The sequence below is a fragment of the Balaenoptera borealis genome (genome assembly GCF_965194805.1).
Source record: "Balaenoptera borealis genome assembly, chromosome: 13".
Taxonomy (NCBI): domain Eukaryota; kingdom Metazoa; phylum Chordata; class Mammalia; order Artiodactyla; family Balaenopteridae; genus Balaenoptera; species Balaenoptera borealis.
The window spans coordinates 106373095-106392450 of record NC_138870.1 but is presented as its reverse complement, the minus strand read 5'-3'; the positions used below and the strand labels follow the sequence as shown (position 1 = coordinate 106392450).

The 19356-nt window shown below is 47.7% G+C and overlaps 1 protein-coding gene across 1 annotated transcript; it reads right to left on the bottom strand.

Moving 5' to 3' along the window:
* Positions 1–135: 135 nt before the first annotated feature.
* Positions 136–19356, bottom strand: KLHDC7B (kelch domain containing 7B). Its single transcript, XM_082351471.1, has 2 exons — positions 3507–19356; positions 136–3302 (listed from the first exon to the last, which is right to left on the bottom strand). The coding sequence occupies exons 1-2, from the start codon at positions 4744–4746 to the stop codon at positions 1246–1248; spliced, it is 3297 nt and encodes a 1098-aa protein (XP_082207597.1). The 5' UTR covers positions 4747–19356; the 3' UTR covers positions 136–1245.

Here is a 19356-nt window from a genome sequence, read left to right as displayed (position 1 = left end):
ACAGCACATGAGAAGGGCGAGATGCAGAGGCTCTCGATGAAGTAGACATACTCAGTGCCAGTGGTGCCGAACTTAGAATAAAAAAACAAAAAAGGAGCCAGACGGGGACAAACCAGGTCAGAGGGTGGGACAGGCAGCAGTATTCCGTCAGATTTATTTACCTTCCTACAGTGAGTTCCAAAGCGAGTAAGGGGGAACATTAGTTATTCAGTTGTGTATTTGGGGCACCAGGCTGGGCACTCTCGGGTGTGTCCTTATGTTCTCACAGCCCCGTTTCAGACAAGAAAAGCAATGTTAGATGTCTCTTCCAATCCACACAGCTAATAAGGGGCAGAACGAGGGCGAAACCCAGGCCTCGCCTAGGAAGGGGGCTGGCGGGAAGTGGGGCGGGCTTCTGGAGGGGCTGAGCCGGCAGGAGAGACCCCACCAGGCTGCAGAGTATGAGCTGAGTGGTCCTGTGCGGCCTGGGCTGGGGTCTGGGCAGGGGCTAGAGCCAGCAGGGCGCTTTCACAGACGAGGGTTCTAGGCCCTTGAGGTCAGTCAGACAAAAGAGAGCTTCAGAGCTGTTCCAGGGGAGAGCCAGCCAGGCTCCCAGAGGCCTCAGGACAGGTAGAAAGTCCCAGAGGCAAGGATGTTTTCCTGGGGACTTGTTTGCTCCCTGGTCCCCCTTCCCACCCCCTCGAGGGCTCCTTGCCTGGCCTGGAGCCCCAGGGACAGACCCTAGGAAGCAGAATGTGTTCTCAGCCATCTCCTTCCTCGGCTCAGGGGTTGCCAGGCTCCTCAGTGAGCCAAGTCCTGGTGCCCAGGGACACGTCAGGCTCTCGGAGCCCAGGGGTCCCACGGGCAGGTAATTCCCAGGCAGTGGGGTGGTGCTGTGAGAGAGGATCTCTGTCTGGAGGAGGGTGGGTGAGCCAGCAGAGGCGCTGGGTAACCAGGGAGGGAATTAAGTCCTAGAGGAAAGAAGCAGCTTGGGTGTGATGGGAGGTAGGATACCAGGCTAGGGACACCCAGCGACCAGCTCCCGGGTGCAGGGAGCCTGAGCTCTGAGGGGAGAGGCTTAGGGGAGGGGAGCGGGTGGAAGGCGGAGTCAGGAGGCTTATTAGAACAGAAAAGGAAAGTTGTCCCGGGAACAACAGCAGAAAGTTCTGGATCACAGCCTCCTCCCTGTGCCCCTCCTGCCCTCAGACTCCGCCCCAGGGTCTCCCCGGAGAGCAGTGCTGAAGTCCCTGGTGTTCCAGCAGCCACTCAGAGAGCAGTCTGCAGCGGGTCCACGGGCGGCAGCGTCAGGATGAATGGGCAGAGGGCCCCTTTGGCCCCCGGGGGAAAAGGCTGTAGCTCCTTGGCCTGGAACTGGGCGGTTCCCTCGGAGACCGTGAAGGTGGCTGTGACCTGGCGGTTGAGGCAGTAAATGGTGTTGCCCAGCACGGCGCAGCGCAGCGGGGCGGGCTCGGGCAGCGGCAGGGAGGCGGCCCGACTCCAGGAGCTCGTCACGGTGTTGTAGCGCATCACCGCGGCGCCCACGCCCCGCAGCAGGTCGAAGCGGTACAGGAAGCCCCCCAGAGCCACAATGTCGCTGGACCGCCGGTGGCTGGCACTGTAGGGGCACTCGTCCCACGCGTCCTTCGCGGGGCTGTACCTGAGCAGGCGGTAGAAGAGGTGGCCGCCGGTAACATAAATGTCCCCCCGGCAGGCCACAGCTTCGTGAGCCACGGGGAAGGTGCCTGCAGGGAGGGGCGCACGGGAGGTCCAGGCGTCTGTGCGCGGGTCGTAGCGCTCCATGCTGTACAGACACTCGCCCCCGATGGCGTACAGCAGCCCGTCCAGCGCCACCAGTTTGAGCTGGGCACGCGCCTGCTGCATGGGCCGCACCTGGCTCCAGATGTTGGTCAGAGGGTTGTAGCAGAAGACCTCGTTGGAGCAGACGGCCTCGGCACCGGATCCACGGATGCCCCCCGCCAGGAACAGGTAGTTGTGCAGGGTGCAGAGACCGCAGCCCCGGAGCGGGGCCTCCTGGGGCACCTGGGTCAGGGGCCGCCACGCGTTCTCCCGGGGGTGGAACACGTGCAGGTACGTGCGGGGAGGCGGGGGCGCGGGCCGCACCGCGGGAGCCTCCACCCCACGAGGGTCCCTTGTGAGCCCCGAGCGGCTCACCCGGTAGAGGCTGGGCAGCACGAGGACCCCCAGCACCGCCTGGCCCCGGCTGGTCCGAAGGCTCAGGATGCGCTCCCGGTCAGCCCCACTCAGCTGCCGGTAGAGGCTCGGGTCTCCCACCACGTGTAGCAGATTGTCACTCATCCAGGCATAGGTCTCCTGGGCCAGGCCGGGGTCCCTGTGCTGCTGCGCAAAGGCCAGTGCCTCCAGGCAGCTACCCAGGTCCAGCCATCGCTGCAGAGCCGCTGCCGCCAAGGATCTGGGCTTCTGGGGCCCCTCCACCACCCCCCAGCCCCCCGGCCTCTGCAGAAACACCATGAGTTTTCGGGCCTCCTTCTGCTTCTCAGTGAGGACCTGCCCGCTGCCTGCAGGGCTGGGCCCCTCCCCGGGCTCCTGTCCTCGGCGCTGCCCTGGGGCCGCTGGGCTGGCCTCACGCTCAGAGCTCTGGGATATTTCGCACAAGCTGCGTTTCCGTGGCCGGGGGACGGGCTGTGAGTCCCGCCTTGTAACTGGGGAGGGTGCAGGGCCAGGCTGCGTCTGCTCCGGTGGCCATGAGGGGGCCCTGGGTTCTGCAGCTCCAGGTGGCAGCGAGTCTGGAGGTTTCTCCTCAATTCTCTCCCCTCTTGGGCCTGAGGGCGGCCCTGCGGTGGGAGCCTCGTTGGTCTCGGTGCTGCTCTGCTGCGGCGGAGCTCCAGCCTCAGCCAGGCCCCCTGTGACCAGTCCAGCCGAGCCACGCCTGTCCTCATGGCTGGGGACGGCCTCTTCAGGGGAAGAGCCAGACTCTCTGTTCTCAGAGGGTGTGGAAGTGCTGGGATCTCTGGGGCTCTCCAGAGCTGCCCTTGGGACTCTCCCTTGGGGCCTCTCTGGCCTGGGGAAGGGGTGACTCCTAAGAACCATCGAAATAAGGTTTCCCCAGCTAGTTGAGAACTGCCCCTCCTGACTGCCCTTGCAGAGAACCACACTGGGCTTCTGAGATGCAAGCCTTGACCCACTAGCAGGCCCAGGGGCTGCAGCTGTGACAGGGGACGGGCCTGGGGCAGGGGATGGCACTGCTTTGAGATTTTCATCCTCAGCAGGACCCTGGCCAACTCTGGGGGGCAAAGAGACTGACAGAGAGGAGGTCAGAAGAGTTGGGGCTACAGATAAGAGACCTGGATGGGGACGTGCTGTGGGTGGCAGGGGGTTAGGGGTGCGTGGAGAGGACGTGAGGGAGGGGCTCAGGGAGGGCATGCAGCTGCGAACCTCTGCAGCTCGCTTCCCTCTGTCAGAGCCACCAGCCACCTGGCCTTGCAGGGATCCTCTCCCTTCTCTAACACTGTGGCCGCCTTGCTCCTTTGTCCCTCCAGGCCCTGAACTGAAGAAAGGGTGGTCTCCAGAGCCGTTAGCCCCAGACTCACCCGCAGTGCTGGCCTCTGTGGTCCCCTCCCCTTGGGACAAGTGTGGGTGTCCCCCCTGTGGCCCCTCTTGTGATAGGCCCATGGAGCCTGGGGCCTGGCTGAAGCTCCCGGTGACAAGGACCTCCCTCCTCACCCAGGGCCAACCTTCCATGGAGGCTGGGGACCTCTGAGACTCCCTGGGGGCCAGGGTCCCAGCCTCCCTGCTCTCAGTAGCTTTGGCTCCTGAGTCCAGAGCTAGGACTGGGGCTGGTTGGGGGCTGCTCTTCCCATGCCCCCTCTCTGAGCCATCCATCGGGGGCCTAGTCTTCAGGGTGTACGATGGGGGCAGCTCCTGGGGGAAAGGGAGCCCCTGGGAGCCCGCAGGGAGGCTGCTGGCTGCACCCACAGAATCCCACACACTCACCACAGTGCCCAGGGACAGGGGGTCCAGCCTTGGGGAGCGGCAGGTTCTCTCTCCTGAGCTGCGGTCCACCGGCCACCGGCGGCTGCCTGGGCCCCTCCCCAGTGAGCCAGGTGACGCCACACCTTGCTGCCAGGGGCTGGTGTCCCGTTCCACCATGTGGACGAGGGCCTGGTGAGCTGGTGCCTTGGCTTGGACGCCTCCTGCTTCTACCTGTACCTCCACTTCTCCGCCAGGACTCCGGGGGGTGAAGTGTATCAGGAGGGGGACAGACGTCCCCTCTGCTTTGCTCTGACCCAGGAGGGCAGCACCTGGCCTGCGAGGCTCCCTTCCTTTTCCTCGGGGGGCATCTGGAGTGGCATTACCACGCTGCTGTCCCAAGGCCCCTCCGCTGGCCACCTCACCAGGTGTCTTGAGTGGAGGTGTAGCTGTAGCAGCCAGACCTCCACCTCGCGGGGGCTCCTGATCCTGGGCCCCTGCTGCAGCTGGACTCCCCTGGCCACGTCCTGGAGGGTATGGCTTCCCCTGCCCTGAGCTGCGTCCCTCGACACCACCACTGACCTTGGATTTCGGGGGCAGGGCTGGCCCAGGTCCTCCCACCTGTGAAGGTCGAGGGGCTGTGGATGCTGGACCTGCCGCCTCCTGGTCCTGCCCAGAGCCAAACCAGTGCAAAGCTAGCGCCGTGGCGGCCACCACAGCCAGCGCCAGCAGGGTCAGCACGGCGCCATCCCAGTCTTCATCCCCATCCCCGTCCCAGCCCCAGCCGGGGCCGTCAGCCTCCGAGACGCCCTGGGTCATGGTCTGGGCGGAGACCCCGCGTGAGGAGCTGGGCAGCAGGCTGGGAGCTATGTGCTGCACACACCAGGTCCTGCTTCAGGCCTGGGTGCCACCTGGTGTCGCGCAGATGGCATCCGTGACGTGCCCCGCCCAGAGGGCTGCCCAGTTAAGGTGGCCCTGTGCCGGGGCCAGTGCGCCGCCCAACCTGGGAGGGGTGGGCCTCTGTGTCTGCACCCGGGCTTGGGTGTTGTTAGGAGGGCCTGGCTGGAGGTATCAGGAGACAGCATCACCACGGCAGCGCCAGGAGCTCAGGGACCTCCCCAGGCCCCTGCCCAGCTCCCGCCCCGTCCCTTTTTCCGTAGGTTCCAATGGCAAACGGCAGCGCTCCCCAGCACCATTCTGGCACCCCAGCCGACCCACTTCTGCCTGAGAGGCCCTCGCACCCCGAAACTCGTCCCACACGCCCGCGTCCCTCCTCTGAGCTCGGGGCCAGCCTCGGGGGCTCTGGCGGGGAAGAGTTACCCACAGGAAGATGTTATCTGTAGCTGCAGCAACACGATGAGGCCCTGATGAAATTACCAGAGACCGGAGAAGACTGTTCCACTCTTGGCCGGGGGGGGTCTCCCTGAGGAGGGGGGCCATGGGGGCGGGGGTCCTGACCCTAAGCACTGCCCAGCACACAGATGGGCTGCCGGGAAGGTGCACAGGTGTGAAGCAGAGGCTGGCGCTTCTCCCTTCCGGACACACAGGTGCTGGGGGGGGCCGAGGCTGACTCTCCCTTCCCCTCCTCCAGCAGCCTCTGGACTCTCCGTACCCTGAGTTCGGCAGAGCTGGGATGGCTGTCAAAAGGAATTTTTAAGCTATCATGAGTAAAGGGTAAACAAAGTAAAGAAAATCCAAAAGTTTATTGGCCTCTTTATTGGCCTGGTTTATCACAAACTTCTAGAGCCCTTGGGCCTCCCTCTGGGCCATCTTGACTGCCAAACGCCACTCTCACGCCGTGGAGAACGCTGAGCCCCTGCCAGCTCCATCTCCCATCACCGCTCCGCCCTGGGAGACTTCACAAACCCTCCTCTGGCCCCGGGGCTCTATCAGTCTGACTTCTGGTGCCTCATCTCGGGCCTCAGCCTTCCCTCATCCAGCCCCTCCCTCCTCGCCAGGACTCAGGCCCCTCACAGGCCGGTGTGTAGGTGCCCTGCAGCGCTTGGCTTCTCAGGGGACAAGCCTTGTCTCCTCCGTCTGCTTCTCACTGAAGCGGAGGAGTCTAAGTCTCAGGACAGGTGCCATGTGGGACCCAGACATGAAAAAGAGCCTGGAGCTCCTGGGACAAAGGCAGGCCCCCACAACATGTACTTGTTCCTTCTTCAGGGACTGAGGACTCTCCCTGACTCAGGCAGCGAGATGGCCAAGGCATGTCCCTGGCACCCAGCCTGGGTTCTGCTGAGCCTCAGGTATCTCACCCACCTGTCCCCTCCCAGCCTCCCCCCTCCCCGAGCGTATTATGTGACAGTAAGAGGAAGGATGGAAGGGGGCCCTGCCTTAAGGTGGACCTCAAGCTGGTGGCGGGCTTTCTGGATGCCGCCCTTATTCTCTGTCCTGGTCCCAGGCTCTGCCTCTTGGTTAAGTTTGGGGTCCAACAACCTTGAGAGGATGGAGATGACACCATCATCTGCACCTCTGTATTGGCCATGTGGTGTCCACCACGCATCTCCACCCAGTACCTGAAGACCCCTGTCGTCGGTCTGAGCACCAGGCTGCGGCCAGAGAACACGTGTCCACTAGGGATACCTTAGGACACCAACTTCACAAGGTGCTGAGGACCGTGACAGGTCCTAGAGACACACAGGTGACCAAGGAAGGGTCTAGTCCCCTCCTCTGTGGAAAGGAAACACCTGACTTTGTCAAAACCCTTGACTTTGTCAAGGGCAAACCCTGCCCTTCGTGGAGAAGCTACCTACTGGGAAGGTGACTGGAGACATGTTACCGCCCAAAATAGTGGGAATTTTGCCCTCTTTCCATAGAGAGTAAAAATGTGGCACTGCTGCAAAGGTGACAGAACTTCAGAAGCACACAGGATCACCCATAGAAATTGTGAAACATGAGTAATTGTTCTGGTTGTGCTATGATGGCATAAATATCACAGATTCCCATTGAGGTAAAAGTAAAGATCAAAAATATGGGTCCCGGGAAAGTCTGACCTGTAGCAGCCTCCTCAGAGCTCCGTTTCCAGTTGCCTGCTGAGGCAGGACCCCTGCCCCAGTCCCTCCAAGGAATAGAGGGACTTGGGCCTATGGACCCAGAGATCCTGTTTCCTCAGAGGCAACACAAGCAAAGCAGGAATGGAGGCAGTCACCTGCTTGCCAGCAACCATGACCAATGGAGCTGGGGGCCCGGGAGGTGGGGAGATCCATCCACATGAGCTGACCCACTGCAGCACCCACAGGAAGACCCCCACTAACTGGTCACAAAGCCCCAACCACGCTAGCTCCCATGGTGCCTTTCTGAAGCAGTTGGTGGAGGAAAAGCCTAGTGTGAGGAAGACATGATTCCACACGGAGAGCTAAACACAAATGGACAGCTAATATAAATAAGATGGTAGAGAGCTGCAAACTCCATTAAATGTAGGGTTTTCCTATTACCGGAATTTTTTAAAGGCAAGAAGATTGCATAATCAGAAATGATATAAAACAAAGAATATAATATTATATAATCATGTTTATGTTAAAAGTATATATGTATTTTTATATATGTATAAATAAATCTAGAATAATGTTTAAGGCTTAGAAAATATAAATCTCAGATTTAATAGTTATATAGTTATACCCAACAGGGGATACCTTTTAAGGAATCCATCTGAGGTGGGGAAAGATTTATGCAGGAAAAAGTTATTTAAAAAAGACAAACAAGGACTTCCCTGGTGGCGCAGTGGTTGAGAATCCGCCTGCCAACGCAGGGGGACATGGGTTCGATCCCTGGTCCGGGAAGATCCCACATGCCGCGGAACAACTAAGCCCGTGCGCCACAACTACTGAGCCTGCGCTCTAGAGCCCGCGAGCCACAACTGCTGAGCCTGCGTGCTGCAACTACTGAAGCCCGTGTGCCTAGAGCCCGTGCTCCACAACAAGAGAAGCCACTGCAATGAGAAGCCCGCGCACTGCAACGAAGAGTAGCCCCCACTCGCCGCAACTAGAGAAAGCCGGGGCTTAGCAACGAAGACCCAACGCAGCCAAAAATAAATAAATAAATAAATAAATAAATAAATAAATAAATAAATAAATAAATAAATATTTTTTAAAAAGACAAACAATACAATGTGATTTATAATGGAAAAAATTAAAACACATAAGCATTCAACAATATGGGAATGATGAAGAGAACATGTGTTTCCACACAAATTTAAAATTTTTTTGTTCTAGTTCCGCAAAAAAAAATGCCACTGGTAATTTGATAGGGATTGCATTGAATCTGTAGATTGCCTTGGGTAGTGTGGTCATTTTAACAATATTAATTCTTCCAATCCAAGAACACAGTATATCTTTCCGTCTGTTTCTGTCAACTTCAGTTTCTTTCATCAGTGTCTTATAGATTTCAGAGTACAGTCTTTTGCCTCCTTAGGGAGGTTTATTCCTAGGTATTTTATTCTCTTTGATGCAGTGGTAAATGGGACTGTTTCCTTAATTTCTCTTTCTGATAGTTCATTGTTAGTGTATAGAAGTGCAACAGACACCAGTCAGGATGGCCATCATCCAAAAGTCTACAAGTAATAAATGCTGGAGAGGGTGTGGAGAAAAGGGAACCCTCTTGCACTGTTGGTGGCAATGTAAATTGGTGCAGCCACTGTGGAGAACAGTATGCAAGTTCCTTAAAAAACTAAAAATAGAACTACCATATCATCCTGCAATCCCACTCCTGGGCATATATCTGGAGAAAACTCTAATTCAAAAAGACACCTGCACCCTAGCGTTCACAGCAGCACTATTTACAATAGCCAAGACATGGAAGCAACCTAAATGTCCATCGACAGAGGAATGGGTAAAGAAGATGTGGTACATTTATACAATGGAATATTACCCAGCCATAAAAATGAATGAAATAATGCCACTTGCAGCAACATGGATGGACCTAGGGAATTCCCTGGTGGTCCAGTGATTAGGACCCAGCGCTTTCACTGCATGGCCCCAGGTTCAATCCCTGGTCGGGGAACTGGGATCCTGCAAGCCTCACAACTTGGCCAAAAAAAAAACCCAATAAAAACAAACATGGAGGGACCTAGAGATTATAATACTAAGTGAAGTAAGCCAGACAGAGAAAGACAAATATCATATGATATTGCTTATATGTGGAGCATATAAGCATATGATATTGCTTAAAAAAAAAGATACAAATAAATTTACATACAAAACAGAAATAGATTCACAGACATAGAAAACAAAGTTATGGTTACCAAAAAGGGGGGGTATTATTAGGAGTTTGGGATTAACATAAACACACTATTATATACAAAATAGATAAACAACAAGGACCTACTGTATAGCAGAGGGAACTGTACTTAATATTTTGTAATTACCTATAAGGGAAAAGAATCTGAAAAAAATATATGTATATGTATAAATGAATCATCTTGCTGTACACCTGAAACTAACACAGCATTGTAAATCAGCTATACTTCAATTAAAAAAAAAAATCACAGTGAGGTGCCACTTCACATCCACTAGGATGGCTGTAAATTTAAAAGATAGAGGGACTTCTCTGGAGGTCCAGTGGTTAAGATTCCACGCTTCCACTGCAGGGATCACCGGTTTGATCCCTGGTTAGGGATCCCACATGCCGTATGGCATGGCCAAAAAAATTTTTTAAATTGATTATTTCCTCAAGGTAACCAGAAGGCAAAAGCCTATAGCAGATGTACAAAACATAATGAGAAAGGAATCTAAACACTAAAGAAAGTCGTCAAACCACAAGGGAACAGAGCAAGAGAAAAAGAAAGAAACAGAGGGCTTCCCTGATGGTACAGTGGTTAAGAATCCGCCTGCCAATGCAGGGGACACGGGTTCGAGCCCTGGTCCAGGAAGATCCCACATGCCGCGGAGCAACTAAGCCCGTGCGCCACAACTACTGAGCCTGCGCTCTAGAGCCCGCGAGCCACAACTACTGAGCCCGTGTGCCACAACTACTGAAGCCCGCACGCCTAGAGCCCGTGCTCCGCAACAAGAGAAGCCATGACAATGAGAAGCCCGCGCACCACAACGAAGAGTAGCCCCCGCTCACTGCAACTAAAGAAAGCTCGTGCGCAGCAACGAAGACCCAACACAGCCAAAAATAAATAAATTAATTAATTAATTTTTTTAAAAAAGAAAGGAACAGAGAACTATAAAAGCAGCAAGAAAACAACTAACAAAATTTTTAAATGCTTATGAAACTTACTACAAAATATTATATTAATGCAAAGCTAAAATTTGGGTTTCTCCTTGTTAAATGGTATACTGGTTTTAGAAATTAAACTGGTCATTTATCTGGAATATAGTATGTATTACTTAAATATATTGTGTTTTTAATGAAAAAAATAAAATAAAATAAAATGTAGAAAATAAGTGAATTGGTGAGGATGTGTAAAAACTAGAATTCTCATATATTGCTGGTGGGAATGTAAAACTGTTCAACCACTGTGGAAAACAATTTGGCAAAAAAGCTAAACATGAAATTACCACATGATCCAGCAATTTTAGGTATAGACCTAAAAGAATTAAAAACAGGTACTTAAACAAGTATATGTACATACATAGCAGCACAATTCAAAACAGCCAAAAGGAAGAAACAGCCCAAATGTCCATCAACAGATGGATAAACAAATTGTGATCTATATATACACTGGATCAGCCATCAAAGGAAGGAAATCCTGACGCAGACTATGACATGAATGAACCTTGCAAACATTATGCTCAGTGAAATAAGCCAGACAGACACAAAAGGACAAATATTGCATGATTTCACTTATATGAGGCACCTAGAGTAGTCAGATTCATAGAGACAGAAAGTAGAGTAGAGGTTGCTAAGGGCTGGGGGAGGGGAGGTGAGTTATTGTTCAACAGGGACAGAGTTTATCTCGGCAATGATGAAAGTTTTGGGTACAGATCGTGGTGATGGGTATACAGCATTGTGAATGTATTTAATGCCACTGAATTGTCCCCTTACAAATGGCTAAAATGATAAATATTAACACACAGTCCCCAAACTGTCATTAGTCTGCAGCACAGGCCAGTTGTCGATGTTCTGAAGACACCATGTAAGATCCCACCAGCGAGGGTGACCGGGAGCGCTCATCACATTATACATTTGTAGGTTCCTCAAGAGGGACTAGGCATGTCTAGTTTCTCCAAGAAATGAGAAATGAATCAAAGACTGTCCAAGCCCAAGAACAGCCCTCAGGAGTGTGCCTGCCGAGAACTAAGGCTGCATATGACGGTCCTGGCAGTAGGACACCAGCATCAGCCAAGGCCTTGATGTCTCTGGGCACAAGTGCCCAGTCCAGACGGGTCGGTTCTCAGCTAAGATGCCTGAAGAGGGAAGCAACGTCTAGATTCATGACCAACAACTGAGAAATCCCATTAAGAATCAACAGGCTAATTGTTAACATCAACAACCAATATTTAATAAATAAACAAGTAATCAAGAAGTAACAGTTGAGAAAACAAAATTATTTTTTATTTAGAAGCATTGAGCGCAGAGAGGGAGGAGTGTTCTTCCCATGACACTGATTATAATGTCGAAGGGAGAACTCATACCACATGGATTTGTTTTTAAATTTGTGACAAATAAGAACAAAGTAAGTCGGAAAAGAAAAAAAAAAAACCTTAAGTTTCCTCCTTGCCAAATATTATAAAAAATTTCACCAATGATAAATCCTGAACAATAATTAGACAAACTGAGCAATGGGGTGAGGGGGCATGGTGGGTTCAGAGTGCCCACTGGAGGTGGGTGCTGAGCATGGGGTCCTCCTAAATAACGACTGGGGTTTACGGAGGTGCCTCAGAAATAGTGTTCAAATATAACCTCGATGAGGACTTCCCTGGTGGCGCAGTGGTTAAGAATCCACCTGCCAATGCAAGGCACACGGGTCGATCCCTGGTCTGGGAAGATCCCATATGCCAAGGAGCAACTAAGCCCATGCGCCACAACTACTGAGCCTGTGCTCTAGAGACCGTGCTCTGCAACAAGAGAAGCCACCACAGTGAGAAGCCCGCGCACCGAAACGAAGACCCAACGCAGCCCAAAATAAAAAATAAGATAAAATAAACTCATTAAAAAATATATATATATAACCTCTATGATGTAAAATTTTAAGTAGCTATTTGAAGACTAGATTTTTTTTTTAATTTATTGATTTATTTACTTATTTTTGGCTGTGTTGGGTCTTTGTTGCTGCACGTGGGCTTTCTCTAGTTGCGGCAATCGGGGGCTACTCTTTGTTGTGCTGGGTGGGCTTCTCATTGTCGTGGCTTCTCTTGTTGCAGCGCACAGGTGTGCTTCTCATTGTCGTGGCTTCTCTTGTTGCGGCGCACGGGCTCTAGGCGCACGGGCTTCAGTAGTTGTGGCACGTGGGCTCAGTAGTTGTGGCTTGCGAGCTCTAGAGCTCAAGCTCAGTAGTTGTGGTGCATGGGTTTAGTTGCTCTGCGGCATGTGGGATCTTCCCGGGCCAGGGCTCGAACCCGTGTCCCTTGCATTGGTGGGCAGATTCTTAACCACTGCGCCACCAGGGAAGTCCCTGAAGACTAGTTTATACTTGGGACTTCCCTGGCGGTCCAGTGGTTAAGACTACATGCTGCCAGTGCAGGGGGTGTGGGTTCGATCCCTGGTCAGGGAACTAAGATCCCACATGCCACACAGTGTAGTCAGAAAAAAAAAAAAAAATATATATATATATATATATATACACACACATCTTTTAATATACATATATAGTACAACTCAACATCAAAAAAAAAAAACCAAACAACATGATTTAAAAATACGCAGGAAAATACTGAACCACTATGCTGTACACCTGAAACTATACAGCAGTACAGCAGTATTATATTACAATATAATATTGTAAATCAACTATACTTTCATTTAAAAAAAAGAAAAGAAAGGACTTCCCCGGCGGTCTGGTGGTTAAGAATCTGCCTTGCAATGCATCGGGGAACTAAGATCCCACATGCCACAGGGCAACTAAGCCTGAGTGCCACAACTAGAGAGAAGCCCACGACAACAACAAAGAGCCCATGCACCGCAACAAAAGATCCTGCGTGCCGCAACTAATACCTGACGCAGCCAATAAATAACTATTTTTTAAATAAAAAAATAAAAATTAGGGCTTCCCTGGTGGTGCAGTGGTTGAGAATCTGCCTGCCAATGCAGGGGACACGGGTTTGAGCCCTGGTCTGGGAAGATCCCACATGCCACGGAGCAGCTAGGCCCGTGAGCCACAACTACTGAGCCTGCGCGTCTGGAGCCTGTGTTCTGCGATAAGAGCGCCCGCGATAGTGAGAGGCTCACGCATCGCGATGAAGAGTGGCCCCCACTCGCCGCAACTAGAGAAAGCCCTAGCACAGAAACGAAGACCCAACACAGCCAAAAGTAAATAAATAAATAAATATTGAAAAATAAAAATTAAAAAAGAAAAGAAAAGAAAAAGGAAAAAATGTGCAAAAGTACTGAATAAACATTTTTCCCAAAAAAAGACATATGATGGCCAACAGGCAACTGAAAAGACACTCAACATCATTAATCATCAGGGAAATGCAAATCAAAACCACACTATCACCTCACACCTGTCAGAATGACTATTATCAAAAAGACAACAGTTATAAAGCAGAAACTAACACACCATTGTAAAGCAATTATACTCCAATAAAGATGTTAAAAAAAAAAAGACAAGAAATAACAAGTGTTGGTGAGGATATGGAGAAAATGGAACCCTCATGCACTGTTGGTGGAAATGTAAATTGGCACAGCAAGTATGGAAAACAGTACGGAGGTTCCTCGAGAAATGAAAAATAGAACATATGATGCAGGAATTACACTTGGGGGTATCTTTCGGAGGGAAACAAAATAATTTATTTATTTAAAAAATTTAAATTGAAGTATAGTTGTATACTTTAGCATGTCTGTGTGCAGGCTGCACTTGTGTCTTCTCATCATCTTGTTATTTGGGAGTTTAGCTGTTTTCTTCATCAGCAGCCCATTTCATTAGCCTCAAGAAACTGGCTTTCCTCAGCTTCTTAAGAATATTAAACAGAGACCCAACAGCTTCCTGAAATGCCCTCTCAGCCCTCACAGTGCCCCTACCCTTTGTTTTCCTTCTACCTCACTGGTTGCTGGTTTTAAAAGAGAATTTGTTAATTTCTAAGTACCCTTTTAAAAAAACATTTTAGAGATAGCCTCATCCACCAGAGGGCAGACAGCAGAAGCAAGAAGAACTACAATCCTGCAGACTGTGTAACAAAAACCACATTCACAGAAAGATAGACACGATGTAAAGGCAGAGGGCTATGTACCAGATGAAGGAACAAGAAAAAACCCCAGAAAAAAAACTAAATGAAGTGGAGATAGGCAACCTTCCAGAAAAAGAATTCAGAATAATGATAATGAAGATGATCCAGGACCTCGGAAAAAGAATGGAGGCAAAGATCAAGAAGATGCAAGAAATGTTTAACAAACACCTAGAAGAATTAAAGAACAAATAGAGATGAACAATACAATAACTGAAATGAAAAATACACTAGAAGGAATCGATAGCAGAATAACTGAGGCAGAAAAACGGATAAGTGACCTGGAAGACAGAATGGTGGAATTCACTGCTGCGGAACAGAATAAAGAAAAAAGAATGAAAAGAAATGAAGACAGCCTAAGATACCTCTGGGACAACATTAAATGCAACAACATTCGCATTATAGGGGTCCCAGAAGGAGAAGAGAGAGAGAAAGGACACGAGAAAATATTTGAAGAGATTTTAGTTGAAAACTTCCCTAACATGGGAAAGGAAATAGCCACCCAAGTCCAGGAAGCGCAGCGAGTCCCATACAGGATAAACCCAAGGAGAAACACGCCGAGACACATAGTAATCAAATTGGCAAAAATTAAAGGCAAAGAATAATTATTGAAAGCAGCAAGGGAAAAATGACAAATAACATACAAAGGAATTCCCATAAGGTTAAGAGCTGATTTCTCAGCAGAAACTCTACAAGCCAGAAGGGAGTGGCATGATATACTTAAAGTGATGAAAGGGAAGAACCTACAACCAAGATCACTCTACCCGGCAAGGATCTCATTCAGATTCAATGGAGAAATCAAAAGCTTTACAGACAAGCAAAAACTAAGAGAATTCAGCACCACCAAACCAGCTCTACAACAAATGCTAAAGGAACTTCTCTAAGTGGGAAACACAAGAGAACAAAAGGACCTACAAAAACAAACCCAAAACAACTAAGAAAATGGTAATAGGAACATATATATCGATAATTACCTTAAACGTGAATGGATTAAATGCTCCAACCAAAAGACACAGGCTTGCTGAATGGATACAAAAACAAGACCCATATATATGCTGTCTACAAGAGACCCGCTTCAGACCTAGGGACACATACAGACTGAAAGTGAGGGGATGGAAAAAGATATTCCATGCAAATGGAAATCAAAAGAAAGCGGGAGTAGCAATACTCATATCAGATAAAATAGACTTTAAAATAAAAAATGTTACAAGAGACAAGGAAGGGCACTACATAATGATCAAGGGATCAAATCAAGAAGATATAACAATTATAAATATATATGCACCCAACATAGGAGCACCTCAATACATAAGGCAACTGCTAACAGCTATAAAAGAGGAAATCGACAGTAACACAATAATAGTGGGGGACTTTAACACCTCACTTACACCAATGGACAGATCATCCAAACAGAAAATTAATAAGGAAACACAAGCTTTAAATGACACAATAGACCAGATAGATTTAATTGATATTTATAGGACATTCCATCCAAAAACAGCAGATTACACTTTCTTCTCAAGTGTGCATGGAACATTCTCCAGGATAGATCACGTCTTGGGTCACAAATCAAGCCTCAGTAAATTTAAGAAAACTGAAATCATATCAAGCATCTTTTCTGACCACAACGCTATGAGATTAGAAATGAATTACAGGGGAAAAAACGTAAAAAACACAAAAACAAAGAAACAAAAAAACACAAACACATGGAATCTAAACAATACGTTACTAAATAACCAAGAGATCACTGGAGAAATCAAAGAGGAAATCAAAAAATACCTAGAGACAAATGACAATGAAAACACGACGATCCAAAATCTATGGGATGCAGCAAAAGCAGTTCTAAGAGGGAAGTTTATAGCTATACAAGCCTACCTCAAGAAACAAGAAACATCTCAAATAAACAATCTAACATTACACTTAAAGGAACTAGAAAAAGAAGAACAAACAAAACCCAAAGTTAGCAGAAGGAAAGAAATCATAAAGATCAGAGCGGAAATAAATGCAATAGAAACAAAGAAAACAACAGCAAAGATCAATAAAACTAAAAGCTGGTTTTGTGAGAAGATAAACAAAATTGATAAACCATTAGTCAGACTCATCAAGAAAAAGAGGGAGAGGACTCAAATCAATAAAATTAGAAACGACAAAGGAGAAGTTACAACAGACACTGCAGAAATACAAAGGATCCTAAGAGACTACTACAAGCAACTCTATGCCAACAAAATGGACAACCTGGAAGAAATGGACAAATTCTTAGAAAGGTATAACCTTTCAAGACTGAACCAGGAAGAAATAGAAAATATGAACAGACCAATCACAAGTCATGAAATTGAAACTGTGATTAAAAATCTTCCAACAAACAAAAGTCCAGGACCAGATGGCTTCACAGGTGAATTCTATCAAACATTTAGAGAAGAGCTAACACCCATCCTTCTCAAACTCTTCCAAAAAATTGCAGAGGAAGGAACACTCCCAAACTCATTCTATGAGGCCACCATCACCCTGATACCAAAACCAGACAAAGACACTACAAAAAAAGAAAATTACAGACCAATATCACTGATGAATATAGATGCAAAAATCCTCAACAAAATACTAGCAAACAGAATCCAACAACACATTAAAAGGATCATACACCACGATCAAGTGGGATTTATCCCAGGGATGCAAGGATTCTTCAATATACGCAAATCAATCAATGTGATACACCATATTAACAAATTGAAGAATAAAAACCATATGATCATCTCAATAGATGCAGAAAAAGCTTTTGACAAAATTCAACACCGATTTCTGATAAAAACTCTCCAGAAAGTGGGCATAGAGGGAACCTACCTCAACATAATAAAGGCCATATATGACAAACCCACAGCAAACATCATTCTCAATGGTGAAAAACTGAACGCATTTCCTCTAAGATCAGGAACGAGACAAGGATGTCCACTCTCACCACTGTTATTCAACATAGTTTTGGAAGTCCTAGCCACGGCAATCAGAGAAGAAAAAGAAATAAAAGGAATACAAATTGGAAAGGAAGAAGTAAAACTGTCACTGTTTGCGGATGACATGATACTATACATAGAGAATCCTAAAACTGCCACCAGAAAACTGCTAGAGCTAATTTATGAATATGGTAAAGTTGCAGGATACAAAATTAATGCACAGAAATCTCTTGCATTCCTATACACTAATGATGAAAAATCTGAAAGAGAAATTATGGAAACACTCCCATTTACCATTGCAACAAAAAGAATAAAATACCTAGGAATAAACCTACCTAGGGAGACAAAAGACCTGTATGCAGAAAACTATAAGACACTGATGAAAGAAATTAAAGATGATACCAATAGATGGAGAGATATACCATGTTCTTGGATTGGAAGAATCAACATTGTGAAAATGAGTATACTACCCAAAGCAATCTACAGATTCAATGCAATCCCTATCAAATTACCAATGGCATTTTTTACGGAGCTAGAACAAATTATCTTAAAATTTGTATGGAGACACAAAAGACCCCGAATAGCCAAAGCAGTCTTGAGGCAAAAAAATGGAGCTGGAGGAATCAGACTCCCAGACTTCAGACTATACTACAAAGCTACAGTAATCAAGACAGTATGGTACTGGCACAAAAACAGAGATATAGATCAATGGAACAAGATAGAAAGCCCAGAGATTAACCAAGGCACCTATGGTCAACTAATCTATGACAAAGGAGGCAAAGATATACAATGGAGAAAAGACAGTCTCTTCAATAAGTGGTGCTGGGAAAACTGGACAGCTACATGTAAAAGAATGAAATTAGAATACTCCCTAACACGATACACAAAAATAAACTCAAAATGGATTAGAGACCTAAATATAAGACTGGACACTATAAAACTCTTAGAGGAAAACATAGGAAGAACACTCTTTGACATAAATCATAGCAAGATCTTTTTTGATCCACCTCCTAGAGTAATGGAAATAAAAACAAAAATAAACAAGTGGGACCTAATGAAACTTCAAAGCTTTTGCACAGCAAAGGAAACCATAAACAAGACAAAAAGACAACCCTCAGAATGGGAGAAAATATTTGCAAATGAATCAACGGACAAAGGATTAATCTCCAAAATATATAAACAGCTCATTCAGCTCAATATCAAAGAAACAAACACCCCAATCCAAAAATGGGCAGAAGACCTAAATAGACATTTCTCCAAAGAAGACATACAGACGGCCATGAAGCACATGAAAAGATGCTCAACATCACTAATTATTAGAGAAATGCAAATCAAAACTACAATGAGGTATCACCTCACTCCTGTTAGAATGGGCATCATCAGAAAATCTACAAACAACAAATGCTGGAGAGGGTGTGGAGAAAAGGGAACCCTCTTGCACTGTTGGTGGGAATGTAAATTGATACAGCCACTATGGAGAACAATATGGAGGTTCCTTAAAAAACTAAAAATAGAATTACCATATGACCCAGCAATCCCACTACTGGGCATATACCCAGAGAAAACCGTAATTCAAAAAGACACATGCACCCGAATGTTCATTGCAGCACTATTTACAATAGCCAGGTCATGGAAGCAACCTAAGTGTCCATCAACAGACGAATGGATAAAGAAGTTGTGGTACATATATACAATGGAATATTATTCAGCCATAAAAAGGAACGAAATTGAGTCATTTGTTGAGAAGTGGATGGATCTAGAGACTGTCATACAGAGTGAAGTAAGTCAGAAAGAGAAAAACAAATATCGTATATTAATGCATGTATGTGGAACCTAGAAAAATGGTACAGATGAGCCAGTTTGCAGGGCAAAAGTTGAGACACAGATGTAGAGAATGGACATATGGACACCAAGGGGGGAAAACTGCGGTGAGGTGGGGATGGTGGTGTGCTGAATTGGGCGATTGGGATTGACATGTATACACTGATGTGTATAAAATTGATGCCTAATAAGAACCTGCAGTATAAAAAAACAAACAAAACAACTAATACTAAACTTTCATTGGGTTATTTGTATGGAAATATGTTAATATAAATGTTTCAGACATTACATGAAATTTCTAAAAATCTTATATTTGTATTTGTATGGAAATATAT